The sequence below is a fragment of the Symphalangus syndactylus genome, chromosome 19, assembly GCF_028878055.3.
Source record: "Symphalangus syndactylus isolate Jambi chromosome 19, NHGRI_mSymSyn1-v2.1_pri, whole genome shotgun sequence".
NCBI classification, from domain to species: domain Eukaryota; kingdom Metazoa; phylum Chordata; class Mammalia; order Primates; family Hylobatidae; genus Symphalangus; species Symphalangus syndactylus.
Window position 1 is genome coordinate 68,425,001 of NC_072434.2, and position 16,448 is coordinate 68,441,448.

The window sequence follows — 16,448 nt, forward strand, 5'->3', positions numbered from 1 at the left end:
CATTGTAGATTGCATCACAAGTAAATTTTGCAATGGGCTTTATATCATGATTTTTTATTCTCAAGGGAGAATTTTAATTCTATAGTTATCATAACAGTATGAGAAATATCTGGAAAACTTCAAGGCATGTCTGGGACATTGTGGACACCCCTTTGTGCCTAGGGAGCCTGTGTGTTTAGGGATGGATTGCAAGGTGGCCGATAGAAATATAGATGGAATGTCTTATTGGGGTTACACCAAAAAATTTGAACTTTATCAAAAGACAGTGGGAAGCCATCAAATGATTTTTTTTTAAGTTCCAGGGTACATAGGCAGGTTTGCTGCACCTATCAACCTATCACCTAGGTATTAAGCCCAGCATGCATTAGCTATTTTTCCTAATGCTCTCCTTCCCCCACCACCCCAACCCCTGACAGGCCCCAGTGTGTTTTGTTCCCTTCCCTGTGTCCATGTGTTCTCATTGTTCAGCTCCCATGTATAAGTGAGAACATGTGGTGTTGGGTTTTCTGTTCCTGTGTTAGTTTGCTGAGGATAATGGCTTCCAGCTCCATCCATGCCCCTGCAAAGGACATGATCTTATTCTTTATAGCCACATAGTATTCCATGATGTATATGTACCACACAGATGCTGGTGAGGCTGCAGATAAATAGGAATGCTATTAGTTCAACCATTGTGGAAGATGGTGTGGCAATTCCTCAAAGATCTGGAACCAGAAATGCCATTTGACCTAGCAATGTCATTACTGGGTGTAAACCCAAAGGAATATAAATCATTCTGTTATAAAGATACATGCATGCATATGTTCATTGCAGCACTATTCACAATAGCAACATGGAATTAACCCAAATGCCCATTAATGATAGACTGCATCAAAGGATTTTGAGTGAGGAAGTGTCATGATCAGTTGAACCAGATACTAGTCTTTTAGGAAGCATGAAGTTTGGAGGGGAAAGAATAGGATAAGAAGACAATGAGGAAGCTTCCCAACCATCCAGGTAAGGGATAATGAGGTGTGAACAAGAGCAATAGCCGCAGCCAAGGGAGGCTCTGAAGAGGGGCAATGGTAAGATCTCAGGGACCCCTATGTGTTGAGGGTGAGGGAAAAAGAGAATGCAAAGATGCCATCAAGACTTAGAGTCTAAGAGACTGAGCTATAAACCTACTAACAAAAGCAGGGAATACAAACAAAAAGGAAATTTTGTGAGGATGGTTATGAATTCAATGTTGGAAATGTTGGGTTTGAGTTGCCAGAAAAAAATCCATATGGAGATACCCAGTAAGCGGTTGGAAACTCAGTCTCACGAGCTTTGTAGAGGGCTCCAAGGAAGAGAAGCAGGTCCCTGAGCTGCTCCAAGACTGTCGGCTAAAGCCACAGAATAGGCTTTAGCACTTGCCTAATGAGTGCACGATGAAAAGGGAGGAGGCCCTGGAGAGAACTTTTGGGACCTGTGCTATAGGAGAAGGAAGAAATGGAAGGAGTGAGGGAGGGAGGACAGTCAGTGAAAACAAAAAAAGAGCAGTGGATCTCAAACTGTAGAGGGTAGAAAAAGTACCCAGAGATGTTAATGCAAACTGTGAGGCCATCCTGAGGCTGTCCCTGGGGACCCAGATTCAGTAGGCCCAGGACGGGGTCTAGGGACATGCAACTTAAAGCACACACGTGCTTCCTTTTCTATTGATGTAATTACCCCAAAATTCAGCATCTTAAAAAACAAGGAAACATTTTTGATGTCATGGTTTCTATAAATCAGGAATCTGGCTCCAGGCCTCTGGCGAGGTTGCAGTCAAGTTGTCGGCTGGGCTGCAGTGATCTGAAGACTTAACTTGGCTAAAGGATCTGAATGAAGATGAGTGTCCTCATAACATGGCATCTGGCTCCCCAGGAGCAAGTGATCCATGAGAGTAAGGCAGAGACCACAAGATCTTTTATGACAAAGCCTCATAGGTCACACTTGTCATGTCTGCAAAATCCTATTGTTTACATAGATGAGTTGAATTCAGTGTGGGAGGAGAGGTCGCAAGGGTGACAGGAGACACAATCAGGAGGCCCACCTTAGAGAATAAACATGTTCTTACACCTCTAGGCTGATTTTGATACCAATGGCTCTTGGAGGGCAGGGTGCTGTGGCTCACGCCTGTAATCCCAGCAGACGTGGGATTGTGAGGCCAAGGTAGTAGGATGGCTTAAGCCCAGGAGTTCGAGACCAGCCTGGGAAACAGTAAGACCCTGTCTCTACAAAAATTTCAAAAGTTACCTAGGCATGTTGGCATGTGCCTATAGTCCCAGCTACTCAGGGGGCTGAGGCAGGAGGATCGCTTGAGCCTGGGAGGTCAAGGCTACAGTAAGTCATAATCCAATCACTGCACTCCAGTCTGGGCAAAAAAGTGAGACTCTTTTTTAAAAAAAGAACCCAAGTGACCCTTGGAGAAACACTGGGTGGAGAGAAGAAAAAGTAAGCAAAGTAAGTCAAGGAAGGAAAGAAATTCAGTCGAATGGAAAGGTGGACCTCAGTGCCAAATAGGACCAAGAAATCAAGATGAGACTGAGAAGAGACCACTGGATTTGGCCTCTAGGACATAGTCTTGACCTTCTAAACTCTAAAACAACACTTCTAGAGAAACACAACTTTTTTAGAAAATGCAACCTATGGTAAGAAATATATTTTACTTCAACACCTGGTACATAGTTCACCCATAGATAGTAACAAACGTTTCATGACTTCATATCTACCTCTACTACATGAGAACCACTCATATTTCTTATTCTATTGTAAAGTATTTCTTTTTAAAAAATGCTAGCCAAAGTCCAGTAAATTGATGTTGTTGATTATTAATGCATCTTGAGCTGAAGTTTGAAAAAACAATGTGAACATGTCTGAATAACAAAATGATGATGGGGATGATGATGATAACTACAAGAAGCAAATTTTGAGTGTTTATGCTAGGAGTATACACTGTCTGCTAAATGTAATGCTACGAATTATCTCATCCATGACAACCCTATACTTCAGTACTACTATCACAACTTTAGATGAAAAAGTTGAATACTTAAAGAACTTAAGTAAGTTGCCCAAGGTCATATGGTTCAGAAATCAAAACTATAATTTATTCTAATATAAGCAATATGACTTCAGAGCTCACATTTTATAACTCTGCTGTCCAATATGGAGGGCACCAGCCACACGTGCCTCTTTTAATTTTAATAAGTTAGAATTAAATAAAATTAAAAGTCTATTTCCTCAGTCGTGCCAGCCATATTTCATGTGCTCAGTAACTACCTGTGGGCTCCACATTGGATAGCACAGATACAGTGCATTTCCCTTATCTCAGAAAGTTCTGTTGGACAGCGCTGCCCTAGAGCTAAACTATAAGGGTCATGGGAGATGGATGTCACCTTAGCATAGTTGTATGGCGAGAGAGAAAAGAAGAAAGAGGAGTCAAAATAGGGGATGCAGGAGACAGCAAGGGCCTGGGGAAGATGGAGGGACAGAATCAGAGTAGGGGAATGGGAATGGGCTTTGGCAAGAGACAGGGTCAATTTCCACCCTGTGTCAGAAAGGAGGAGAAAATGGATGAAGACCCACAGGAAGGGGAAGTTGAGGAAGTTTGCTTTGATGGCCTTGATCTTGTTTAAAATGTAGGGGCTGAGAACAGGAGCAAAGAGTGAGTGGGCAAAAGTGTGGTCAGGGGCTTGAGTCAGATAGAAAAGATTAGAAGTCATCCCTGCACAGATGCACATATACAAATAGAGGCACTGACACCTACCACTGACTGGCTTAGCAGTGCTTAGACACTGCGAATTTTTATTTTTTATAGTTTTTTTTTTTTTTTTTTTTTTAAGACAGAGTCTCAGTCTGTCACTTAGGCTGGAGTGCGGTGGTGCAATCTCTGCTCACTGCAACCTCCGCCTCCCGGGTTCAAGCAACTCTCCTGCCTCAGCCTCCCGAATAGCTGGGATTACAGGTGCCTGCCACCATGCCCCCAGGTAATTTTTGTATTTTTAGTAGAGATGGGGTTTCACCATGTTGGCCAGGCTGGTCTCAAACTCCTGACCTCAAGTGATCCTCCCACCTTGGCCTCCCAAAGTGCTGGGATTACAGGCATGAGCCACTGCACCCAACCTTTAGACACTGATTTTTTTTTTTTTTTTTTTTTTTTTGAAGCAGAGTCTCACTCTGTCTCCCAGGCTGGAGTGCAGTGGCGCAATCTCGGCTCACTGCAACCTCCGCCTCCTGAGTTCAATCGATTCTCCCGCCTCAGCCTTCCAAGTAGCTGGGACTACAGGTATATGCCACCACGCTGGCTAATTTTTTGTATTTTTAGTAGAGACAGGGTTTCACAGTGTTAGCCAAGATGGTCTCGATCTCCTGACCTCGTGATCCACCTGCCTTGGCCTCCCAAAGTGATGGGATTAAAGGCATGAGCCACTGTGAATTTTTAGTGCAGTCAATCGTTTATTTCATTCATTCAACAAATATTTATCAAGTTCCTGAGTGGGGGTGAAAAAAGCAGGTGAGATCCTTTCTCTTGTGGAACTTACTGGAGGATGACTTGGTTAATCAAATCTTCACAGAACTCTCAATTGTAGGCCTGCAATGAACACACTCACCAAGGCAAGAAGCTGCTACTCTAAAGGAGCTGTGAGAGTGTATAGTAGAGGATTTAATGTGATCAGGGATGGCTTTCCCTGAACCAAGACTTCAGGAAGGAACTTCATTCCATGCAAATGGGAGAACAGTTAATGACTCTCACCAGAGGTATGGCCGTGCAGAGACCCAGGTAGGTGGATGAAGGTGCTTTCAAAAGCACCTTCGTATGGACAGAAGCAGTTGCTGAATGCACAGATAGGGCCACCCACAGTTTCTGAATTCTACTCCAGCCCCATGTGTGGGTGGTTTAAGTGAAAAGAACACTATGAGTTGCCCACTGAAAATTCTTTCATAGTATAATAAATCTGCTGGATGCAGAGGCTGGAATTTAAGTGGGCTGAGGGTGCCCTACCCTACCTAACATCAGCAAAGGATTCACAATGCACAGCATATTACAATATATGCACAGTTAGCCGTCAACGGCGAACCATCCATCACCAGAATTCTATTGCAGTGCCATCTTCCCTCACTTCTATCTTTCTGAAAAACAAATTTCCTTTAAGGTTGAAAACTTCATGCTCAATTTTAGCAAAAACAGAAAACATTTTAAAAATGGAACTTTAAAAGCCTCACACATTTTTTTTAGTTTCAACAAAGCACATTCTTTAAAATTAAAAATAAAATTATTCAATGTAATGCCTATGTGATGCCGAGGATGAAGGAACTCCAAATTGGATACGTTATTAAGGAAGACTATTTCCTCAAGTTTCCACTGGGTCAATGTCTTCCTATGTTTTAACTTTACAAACTATTTGTAATAACATTTCAAAAATCAGCAACTTTATCACACTGTTTTGTGTTTCTGTGTCAGTTTTGAGTGATCCAGTAACTGCAGCTCAGTCCTGTTATCTCCCTGTGGAATTGAACTCACTGTCAACTCTAAGCATGCTTATTTCGAGTTCTTCCTTTCTTCATAAGAATTGGTTAATTATCATCTCCTGCTTTTAATTGCATGAAGGTTACAAATGTGAAAAACATTAAAATCCGAAGATGCAGCAAAACTAGAAGCGTTTAAAATACTCTTATGCTCTCCAGGCTACACGTGATTTTCTCTGGCTATAATTATGCAGTCCTTGCAAGAAGGCCATCCAGTGTGAGGTTGGGGTGAGGGACCAGGGTCCGATCCTGACTCCACTGCCGACTAATTTCGTGATCTTGAGCAATTCTCTCTTAGAAAGAGCAGTTGGCCCAGAAAGAACAATTCCTATTTCTCATAGTTATGGTAGGGTTTGCACATAAAGCACTTAGAGCAGTGATCTAACACCCGCTCAATATGTATCTGCCATCATTTTTATACATATAACCTCTCATACACATGGAATATTTGCATTGTGGGTAAGTGATTGTTGCCATGGTAACAACTTTCCTATTTCTAGGCCCTTATCCCACTATTTTCTTTTTTTAAAAAAGAAGTTTATAGGCTACAGTTTTCATTCTTAGCACTACATTAACATGAGTTTTTCATTTATTGCCCTGGGTGTTTGCATACTTTTTTTTTTTTTTACTGTTTTGCAGGTCTGATATTTTTAACGAGTCCATATCTCGTAGGCTCATGTAGAGAGTGGTCCTGTACTGTATTCTCAGATACTGTTACTTAGGGGAATGTTTTCCTGTGTGTGAGGAAAAAGTGGAGGTGGGGCATAAATGAACAGAAATCCTGTGAAATTGTACTGCAAAACAGATTTTTGAAAATTAATAATTGCTGGGTGCGGTAGCTCATGCTTGTAATCCAAGCACTTTGGGAGGCTGAGGCAGGTAGATCACTTGAGCCTGGGAATTTGAGAGCAGGCTAGACAACACGGTGAAACCCCGTCTCTACAAAAAATACAACAATTAGCCGGGCATGGTGCTGCATGAGCTACTCAAGAGGCTGAGGTGGGAGGATCACTTGAGCCTGGGAGGTCGAAGCTGCAGTGAACTGAGATCACACCACTGCACTCTCGCCTGGTGACAGAGTAAGACTCTGTCAAAAAAAAAAAAGATAGGGAAAGAGAAAGAAAACTGGCTAGGCACGGTGGCTCATGCCTGTAACCCCAGCACTTTGGAAGGTCAAGTTGGGCAGATCACATGAGATCAGGAGTTTGAGACCAGCCTGGCCAACATGGTGAAAACCGATCTCTACTAAAAATACAAAAATTACCTGGGCATGGTGATGCACGCCTATAGTCCCAGCTTCTTGGGAGGCTGAGGCAGGAGAATCACTTGGACCCAGGAGGCAGAGGTTGCAGTGAGCCAAGATTGTGCCACTGCACTCCAGCCTGGGCGACAGAGTGAGACTCTGTCTCAGAAACAAAACAAAACAAAAAGGAAATTAATAATTTACCCTATCATCCAGCCATTAAGGAAAAAAAGAACTTTCCACATAAATATTATCCTCTTAATAAAGGTGGTTTCAAAGCAATACCTTTATATAGAATAAAAATTACCTAAATGTTAAAAGCTTGTGCTTACTACATGAATATTGGGGAAGCTCAATTAATCTACAGCAGCTCTGTCCAAAGGACATATACTGTGATATCTATTGTATATGCACGTGTGCAATTTTTATTAGTAGCCACTTCAATATAAGAAATAAGAAACATGAAATTAATTTCAGTAATACATTTAATCTAGCCTAATGGGTTCAAAATACTACCACCTCAACATGTAACCAATATAAAAAAAAGTATTGAGATATTTTACATCTTTTCATACTGCTTTTGAGATCCAGTGTGTATTTTATACTTACAGCACACGTCAATTCAAATTATTCATGCTCAAGGGCACATACCATGTATGAGTATGGGCTGCCGTATTAGACAGAGTAGCTATAGCTTTTTTCTCCCATTTGACCCATCCAAGAATTAGATGCTCTGATAAGAGATCGAATTAGAAGTCACCACAACAGCTAACAATCTGTTCTGAGGAAGGGCGTGGACCGCATTTCAATTCCACAGATGAATTTGAATTGTGGGGTCAGAGCACATTCTGCCATATTTTCCAAGTTTCCAACAAATTAGGAGGTCCAGGTCTTCATTTGGCAGAAGGCTCACATTCTAAGGCATCCAGCGAAATACACTGAGGATTTTTTTCTGCCAAATAAAAATGATTGTTCTTAGTATCAAGGGAATGTTTGGCATTGTAGTATTTGCAAAACATCTCCTTCATCTGCCCCAGGAAAGAGCCGACTGTAGCTTCCAGCCTGGGATCCTCTGAGGAGTCTTCATAAGATGCTACAGATGCAGGTGAGGAAGATTTTCTTGGCTCTGTGACAATGTGCTAAGGCTTGGAGCTTCCCCACCAGAACCCTCAAAGGAAAAGATTTCTCTTTCAAGTTTTGGTGGTTTACACCAGACATTCTATTTGCTGTTCTGTGTAGGGTTCACTTGTTATTATAACTTCTTTTACCAAATTTCCAAGATTGTTGTCTTCGAGATCACCTGGACTGGAGATCTGCTATCACTGCCACTTGGGTCAGAAACCCTCCTTCTCCATATCAAAGCATCCCCATGACATGAACCCTCAAACTCTGACCTGTTCCTCCAAACCATTCCTTCCTGTCCCCTGGCTATTCCCTGGTTTGCATTTCTGTATTGCCCACCCAGACTGCTGAACCAGCCCACTAATTAATCATCCACGCTGCTGCCAGGGTGAGCTTTCTAAAATCTAGATCCCACTGGGTTTCTTTCCTGGTTTAAAGAGTTTTATTGGCTTCTCCCTGTGATCTATACAGTGGATTTCAACGCTCATAAAAAAGGATTGAAACAGAAGAACCCCAAATTTTTTCAGTGAAGTGTTATAAGGAGCTCCAAGATATAAAACAGATAAAGTCTAAGCTGCCCTGGATAAAGCAAGGACAGAGGCCTCAGAGCCTGCCCTAAAGTCCTCCAGCCCTGCCCCCCTGGGCCCAACACAGCTCTGAGGAATCCTGGAGCTCTTCTGGATGCAGCTGGGATGCCGCAGCCCAGTGGGAGGATGTCTATGCTTCCTGGCTTGGCATAGCAGGCCCTCCGGAATCTGCCACTTCACTGCACACACTCTCCATGCCCCTGCTACACAAATCACACACGACCCCAATGGGCCAGGCATCCGAGGCTCCACACTGCAGTCCATGCAGCTTCCTCGGCCTGGTGTCTTCCTGCTCATCCCTGTCTGGACAATCCTAATTGTCCTTCCAGGTTTCACTCCAGTGTCATCCTGTATGGAGCCCTCTCTTATAAACAATTCGGATAGAGCACACCCCAACCTTCCCCTGGGAACTCTGTTAAGGTGAACTGTTTAACCACTTACAATATCTGCTACCTAAACCTGTTTCTCGTAGCAATATCATCTTTCTAATCCTGGCCCAGATTATCAATAAATGTGTGTGACATTATGAAATGAAGACTATGTCCTTTATTCCATCGTCAGCAGAGGTGAGTGAGCCATGCACAATTCCCTGAGGAATCCTGAGAACCTTCAGTTAGGAAGCAAGAGGCCAAAGAGCCCCGAACTGGAAATCTGAGCCCTTGAGTTCTCATTCTGGCTCCATCCCAAACTAAGTCTTTAAATTCAGCTCTACGCTGCCATGGTTTTAGTGCTCTTGGCATAATGATAATGATGATTCTAATGGCTAATATTTATAAGGCAGCTACCACATGCAGACAGACACTGCTGTAAGCATTTTTCATGGATTAACTCATTTTTGCTTTACAGAACAAAGGCTGAAGCATTTACTAGATTGAACCCTTTCTCCAGCTGCATTTGGGACTGAAAGAGATTTTACAGGGATGAGGAAAGGTGAAATGACTGCTCAGGTGACTCAGCTGCTAGCAGACCTGGCTGGTGGCAGGTCTCCTGACTTTCAGGTGAGTATACTTTCACCCACATAACACTGCTTGGTGGGGGTAGCCTGGGTATTGACCTTTCCCTGCAAAATGTTTTACAAAGCATCAACAGAGAGATATGACACTCAGCTATCAGCACAACTCAATACATGAAAAAAATTTCCTAACTTCAAAAGTTAAATAAGTCCATTCAAATTCGGTTTACTTTTTAAATTACCATCTAGTAAGGATTATATTCACATAAAATAACTTATTTAACAAGGATACAAATGGTGCCAATAAAATCTAGGGTAGAAAAACTTCTTATCCCCAACTATAGACATGCTGGTGAGATCCTAACCAGGCAGAGTGGCTCCTTCCACTGTAGTTAAGGCTGCTACCATGTGGCTTCAAGGACATAGTGTCCATGACCCTCTGCTGTACATCAGATCATAATTCTCTTAAAAGCATGGCTCAATTTAAAGTGCATTCCCCGAGAGGCAGGTAGCATGCTATCATGGAAAGAGAAGTAAATCTGAAGTCAAAACTCCTGCCATTGACCAAGTGACCCTGGGGAAATCAGTTAATATGGCCAAGTCTCAGATTTGTCCAGTGGAAAATATTATCAAGGCTATTGGTCCTTCCTAGCTGGGGTTGCTGTGATGCTTCAAGGAGATGTGAATGAAGAGGATTGGTGTGGGTAAATACTCATTTTTCTTCTTTAGGAATGGTCATACCAGAAGAATACTATCCATAACTGTTTCCTCATTGCAACCCTGCCTTAGTCTCTTCCGGATGCTATTAACAAAATACCACAGATTGGGTGGCATATAAATGAATGAAATTTATTTCTCACCATTTTGAAGGCTAAGAAGTCCAAGATCAAGACATCAGATTTGGTGTCTGATGAGGATCCTCTCCCTGGTTCAGAGATGGCCATCTTTTCACTGTGTCCTCATATGACAGAAGGGATGAGGGATTTCTCTGGGGCTCCTTTTATAAAGGCACTAATCCCATTGATGAGGGCTCCACCCGTATGACCTAATCACCTCCTAATACTATCACCTTGAGAGTTAGAATTTTAACATATGAATTTGGGGGAAACACAAACCTTCAGACCATAGCAACCCCAGAGAAGAGAAATGACTTAGCCAAGATCCACAGTATGATGTGGACATGACAGAGCTTGGAGTCACCCCTTTCTAGCACTCTATCCTTTACTTAAACTATCTTAGGATTACATTAATTTCATTCTTTTCTTAAGCTAGGAATCTGCAGAAATATTTGTAAATTAATATATTACTTTAAGTCTTAACACTTTGTTTTTGAGACAAAGTCTCACTCTGTTGCCCAGGCTGGGGTGCAGTGACACAATCATGGCTCACTGCAGCCTCAAATTCCTGGGCTCAAGCGATCCTTCTACCTCAGCCTCCAGAGTAGCTGGCACTACTAATGCACCCACCATGTCCAGCTAATTTTTAAAATTTTTATATAGAGGCAGGATCTCTCTATGTTGCCCAGACTGGTCCAAGTCCTGGGCTCAAGGGATCCTCCTGCCTTGCCTTCCCAGCATGCTAGGATTACAGGCATGAGCCACCACCCAGCCCAACTCTTAAAACTTTTAACTGATGCTTAGCATGGCACCAAAATAATATTTATTAAATGTATTCTGGTGCCAACCTCTGGATGCATAATTTCATCTGACCCTCACAACAGTCCTGCAATGCTGGTATGATGAGGCCCCACCTCCCATTCCACCTTGCTGGAACTGGAGGTCAGGGAAACTTAGGGAATTTGCCCAAGAGCCCATGAGTGAAGAGTGGTAGAGGAGATTCAAATTCTTTTTCTCTACCAGAGCCAGTGCTTTTCCCATTAGCCAAGGGTGCCTCAACAAGGAACGAGAATCCCACAAAATTGGAGGAAAAGGGAAAAAAACAATGTGATTTCAACATGGTGTTCACTGATGCTATTGCAGAAATGTGCATGCAGCATTCATATTTTGACAAAAGTAGTAATTACCATATTAGGAAATAGAGTCGTCTTCTTCCTTTTCTAAAAATCTTAAAAAGTAAACATTAAAGCATACTTTGGGCTTGCTAACTTAAAACGGAAAATGGGTGGTGTCGCATCCACAGCCGCTCTATTTGACCACATTGCAGAGGTACACACGTGCAGGACGGTGATTCTGCAGCTAAGGGTACCTCCTCCCTGAAACTGCACCCGGGCCCTTCTCCCCACCCCTTCGATTCTGAGGGTGACGCCTTCACCTGGGCTCTCTTAAAATCCTATTTGTGTGCAAATGCGAGTTCAAATTTCTCCCTGAAACACTGGTGGGGGAACACTATGCAGTCTCAGCTTTAAACATCACCCTGATTTCCTACATATTCCCTCCTCCAACCTGCAACCCCTCTCTCCCCCACCCGACTCCCACTACCCCTATCCCCAGCCTCCTGTCCTTCCCAATCCAGGTGCTCCGGGTGCTAGCAAAGCTGGGGTGGGCGGCGCCGGGTAAGGGCTGAAGACTGCGGGGACCCAGCTGCCAGGCGCATTGTGAAGTGGCCGGAGCGTCACAGGCGACCCAGACCTCGAGACCGGGGGGGGGCGGAGCGGGTGTCTGCAGCGTCCTCGGGAGGTCTCAGGCCCCTTGCGCAGACGCTGCAAGTGCCCAGAGGGAGGGATGGCAGGCTTCAGCCACTTCTCCCAGCCGCCCTACCGGGACCTCTGGGAACCCCCGCGGCCCCGCGGAGAGCGAGAGTCCACGCAGCGGCTGGGCGAGCAGAGGTCCGGAGCCGACTCCCCCGCTTGCTCCTGGGCCGGGACTCCGGGTGCGGAGAGCGAAGCTGGGGCCTGCTGGCTGCACTCGCACTGTTCGTTCACCCCGCGGTCTCGCAGGCGCGGGTGCTCTGATTCACGGCGGGGCAGCCGAAGCCCGAGCGATGTGGTCCGCAGGCCCCTGGACCGCTCCAGGAAGCACGGGCCCCGCAGCAGGCGCCTGGAAGATGCCTGGGGAGAGAAGGGAACCAAGCCCCGCCCGGCTTGGCAGCCGCAGACCCAGCTGCCACCCCAGCGGCCGCAGCCCTGCCCGCATTACCCTCTGGCCCAGGGAGACTCGCCCCCGCCTTACCCCGGAGGAGCTGGCACTCCCCTGAGTTGCACATTCATGGTAGAAAAGGCACAGGGTGGAGACCAGTGGGCAGTGCCACTCGGCAGACATCTAGGTCGCCGGTCCCCTTCCTCAGTTCCCTCGGAGCGGTCTTCTGTGCCCTCGCAAAAGTTCAGGAGGCACTCAGCCTGCGTGTGCGCCCAGAAGAGAGACAGCAGCGACCAGGTTGAGTCATTAGCCAGCCGGGACTCCCAGCCCTCGGCCTCCAGCAAAGAGATGCGGAGCCCGCACACCCAGGTCCTGAAGAGCAAGCTGGAAGAGGTGGTGGTGTCCTCCCAGGACCGGCAGACAGTGGCCCTGGTGCTGACCCGTCTCAAGAAGGCCCAGAGGATGCGGGAGCTGCAGCAGCAGGCGGCTGAGGCCTGGGAGGAGCTGAAGCGCTGGGATCAGAAGGTCCAGATGACCCTGGAGCGGGAGCGCCGGCTGCTGCTGCAGCAGAGCCAGGAGCTGTGGCAGGAGAAGGAGCAGTGCAAGACCCTCCAGAGCCCTGAGCAGCGCGGCCGGCGGCGGGACAGCCAGAGGAAGAACGTGCCCCCGGGGGAAAGCCAGTGGAAGGAGCAACCAGAGGACCAGGAGAGCCCGCGCCAGGAGAAGCTGGAGAAGGCGTGCGCCCAGGCGGAGCACCGAAAGCAGTGCCAGGTGCGGCGCCTGCGGGAGCAGAACAAGATGCTACGGAACGTCCGGGAGCAGCACAGCCTGCAGCTGCAGAGGAGGCTGGTGGAGGCCTGTCGCAAGAGGCACCTACATGCCGTGGAGGGTCAGAAGAAGGTCCAGGACACCAACCTGAGCTCCCTCATCAATTACCAGGCCCGGAAGGCCCTCATGGACTGCCAGGCCAAGGCTGAGGAGCTCCTTAGGCAGCTGTCCCTGGAACAAAGTTTCCAGCGGTCCCAAGAGATACACCAGCGCCTGATGAAGGAGCGGCACCGCGAGCTGAGGGAGAAGGCCCAGAGGGAGGAAGAGCAGTTGCAGCAGGCCAGGTGGCGCGCAGGAGAGTCAGAGGAGCAGAGGAAGATGCGCAAAAGGATTCTGGTGGAGCTGGCGGATGAGAAGATCCGACAGGCCAGGAGTCGCGTGCACAAGACCACTAGGGACAAGGTGCGGCACCTCCAGGAGCTCAACCACCTGAGGGAGAAAAACCACCACATCCTGAAACTGAAAGCCGAGAAGGAGGAAAAGTGTCACATTGAGGGCATCAAGGAGGCCATTAAGAAAAAGGAGCAGAGGGTGTGGCACATTTCCCAAGGGAAAGACCCAAACTTCCAGGAGTTCCAGAAGCTCCCTCAGGCCTCCAGGAGAGAGGAGAGAGCACCTCCCAACAGCTCCCTTGATCAGATGGTACTAGAGGCCCAGCTCCGTGCCTGTCAGCAAAATAGGGGTTACTGAGAACCAAGGACGCCTGGCTTACAGCGCGCAGCCAGAAGGAGATGTGGCAATGTGATTCCTTTTGTAATCTGATTATAATTGAACATTGATTTTTAAAAAGCATGTAAAATAGCTGCAATTTCTTCTCATGAACTGGTTTATTGATTCACTTGGATAGTTTAGAGGGTTGGGAGAAAATTTTGGGAATTTCTATGAAAATGACTTGGCTTTGTGAATTTCGATTTGAATAGAAAATACTCATTTAGCTCTCAAGTAATCTTAGAAACACACAACAGGCACATTTTGGAGACACCAGAGAAAAATCTATAGTTAGGGATACAGTTCTGTGATATGTCTTAAGTCTTTTCCTGTCCCAGAACTTATGAAATGGTGAAGTATAAAGTACCCGTCATAAGAAATCTCCAAGACAAAAAGAAATTTTAAAAAGGGTGAAGCGGGAGGATTCCTGTGAACGAGTAGATTTGGGAACCTTTCATACTATATCCTCTCTTGGGAGTTCATAATGCACTTTAAAATTTTAAAGGCTCTGAAAAGGCATGCAGTAAAGACACTTGTGTAATGCCCCTCCCCCCTTTTTTTCTCAGATAATTTCGTGGAATTGATGTTCTGTGAAACATTTTTGGAAACAGCACTCTATAGTTTTTATCTGATTGTGAACTTCTTTGGCCTTCCCTCCCTGTGTTGATAGGAAGTATTTATAATTCCATCAGCACTATGTCTTGACTGTTCCACCACAGCCAGGCCATCTGATAGAGTTTGGCTGTGTCCCCACCCAAATCTCATCTTGAGCTGTAGCTCCCATAATTCCCAAGTGTTGTAGGAGAGGCCTTGGGAGATAATTGAATCATGGGGGTGGGGGTTTCCCCCATACTCTTCTCATGGTAGTGAATAAGTCTAAAGAGATCTGATTGTTTTATAAGGGGAAACCCCTTTCACTTGATTCTCATTCTCTCTTGTCTTTCACCTTCCACCATGATTGTAAGGCTTCCCCAGCCACATTGAATGAATCCATTAAACTTCTTTTTCTGTATAAATTGCCCAGTCTTGGGTATGTGTTTGTCAGCAGCGTGAAAACAGACTAATACATCATCTAAGAGCTCATTGGAATCTATTTGGTCTGCTTCTTTTTTTGGTCAGTCCTATCCAGTCCTACGGAATAAAATTCTATTGGAATCCTTCTCTTCCCCTCTATTTCTCCTCTGTCTCTTTTGGAGGAGATATGTGATGTCATTCTGTCTACCCACATTGTGTCTAATTAACCTAACTAGGCCCTGAGTCAATGACTAAGCATGACTCAGTAATATGACATTTTAAAAATAAGGAGCCAAAAGTTAAATAGAAATTAACCCATCATTATCTCAGAGTCTTTATTGAAATCTCTAAATGTTTTCTTTAAAAAGCCCCTAGTGTCACATTTGTACTGGAGACAGAGAAATAGAATAAGCCCCATTGGGAGATTTATATCTTATTAGTAATTCTAAAACATTAAAGGTAATCTGACAAAGGATTTTGTGCAGAGGTCAGTTTGAGGTCCACTTTCTTGGCCCTTATCTTGGAAACCACGCCCTCTTCTCCATTCCGTTTTCTTCCCTTGCCCCAGATCCCTTTTGCCTGGTATCCCCAAAGAGGCCTACTGTAGGACCCTTACTCTTTTCCTCAAAAATGTTCAGGGACAGCCCCCTTGCTCAAAATGGAAGGGCTCACATATCTTGCCTCAATTTCCAACCTCATTCTGTTCTCCTTGCCCAAATTAATCCTCTGTTCAAGCCAAATGCCATGTGCAACCCAAATATTCAAGAGTAATGCTTAAGACATTTCAACAGACTTTGTTATGAATCCTAGCTCTTCCTCTTAATACAGTTGTGTGAGACTGGAGAAGTTACCTTTTTGGGCCTGTTTTCTTGTTTGTAAAATGGAAAATAATTCGTAATTCAAAGGCACGTTGCAAAGGATGATAAAAACTAATCCATGTAAGGTGTTTGGCACAGTGCCCAGAACCTGATACATACCCTATAGTTAAATACTGTGGGGTTTTTTGGCTAATAACACTGACCTTGCACCTTTGTCAGTTCCATTCTCCCTGCTTTGGTGCCTTTTCCCCAGCTGCTCCCTTCCACCATATCCATGCCTGGGTTTTCTGAGCTTAGTTCACGTTCTGCCTCTTGCCTGGCTGCCCCATCTTGACATCACTCTTCACTGACAAACTGCATGGCTCATGGAGTACTTAGTAGTTACTGCTTGTATGGCATACCTATTTTGCAATCCACATCTTGGCTTCCTAACTAGCCTACATGCTACTTGAACCCAGGATCATTGTCTTACACTTCTTTATACAGTACTTAACATGGTGGTCAATACATAGTCAAAGGCCATAAAACAGGATGTTTTGACTTCACCTCCATATCCCATGCATTTTTTCCTAATGTTCTTTGCTTTTTGCTCCAAGAAATAAATACAGACTTGTA

At 45.2% G+C, this 16,448-nt stretch overlaps 1 protein-coding gene across 1 annotated transcript; it reads left to right on the forward strand.

The window, feature by feature from the left end:
- The first annotated feature begins 12,049 nt into the window (after positions 1-12,049).
- Positions 12,050-14,115, forward strand: CCDC185 (coiled-coil domain containing 185). The gene has a single exon (XM_055234199.2). It carries the CDS (start codon positions 12,112-12,114, stop codon positions 13,981-13,983), a length of 1,872 nt encoding a protein of 623 aa, XP_055090174.1. The 5' UTR covers positions 12,050-12,111; the 3' UTR covers positions 13,984-14,115.
- The last annotated feature ends 2,333 nt before the right edge of the window (positions 14,116-16,448 follow it).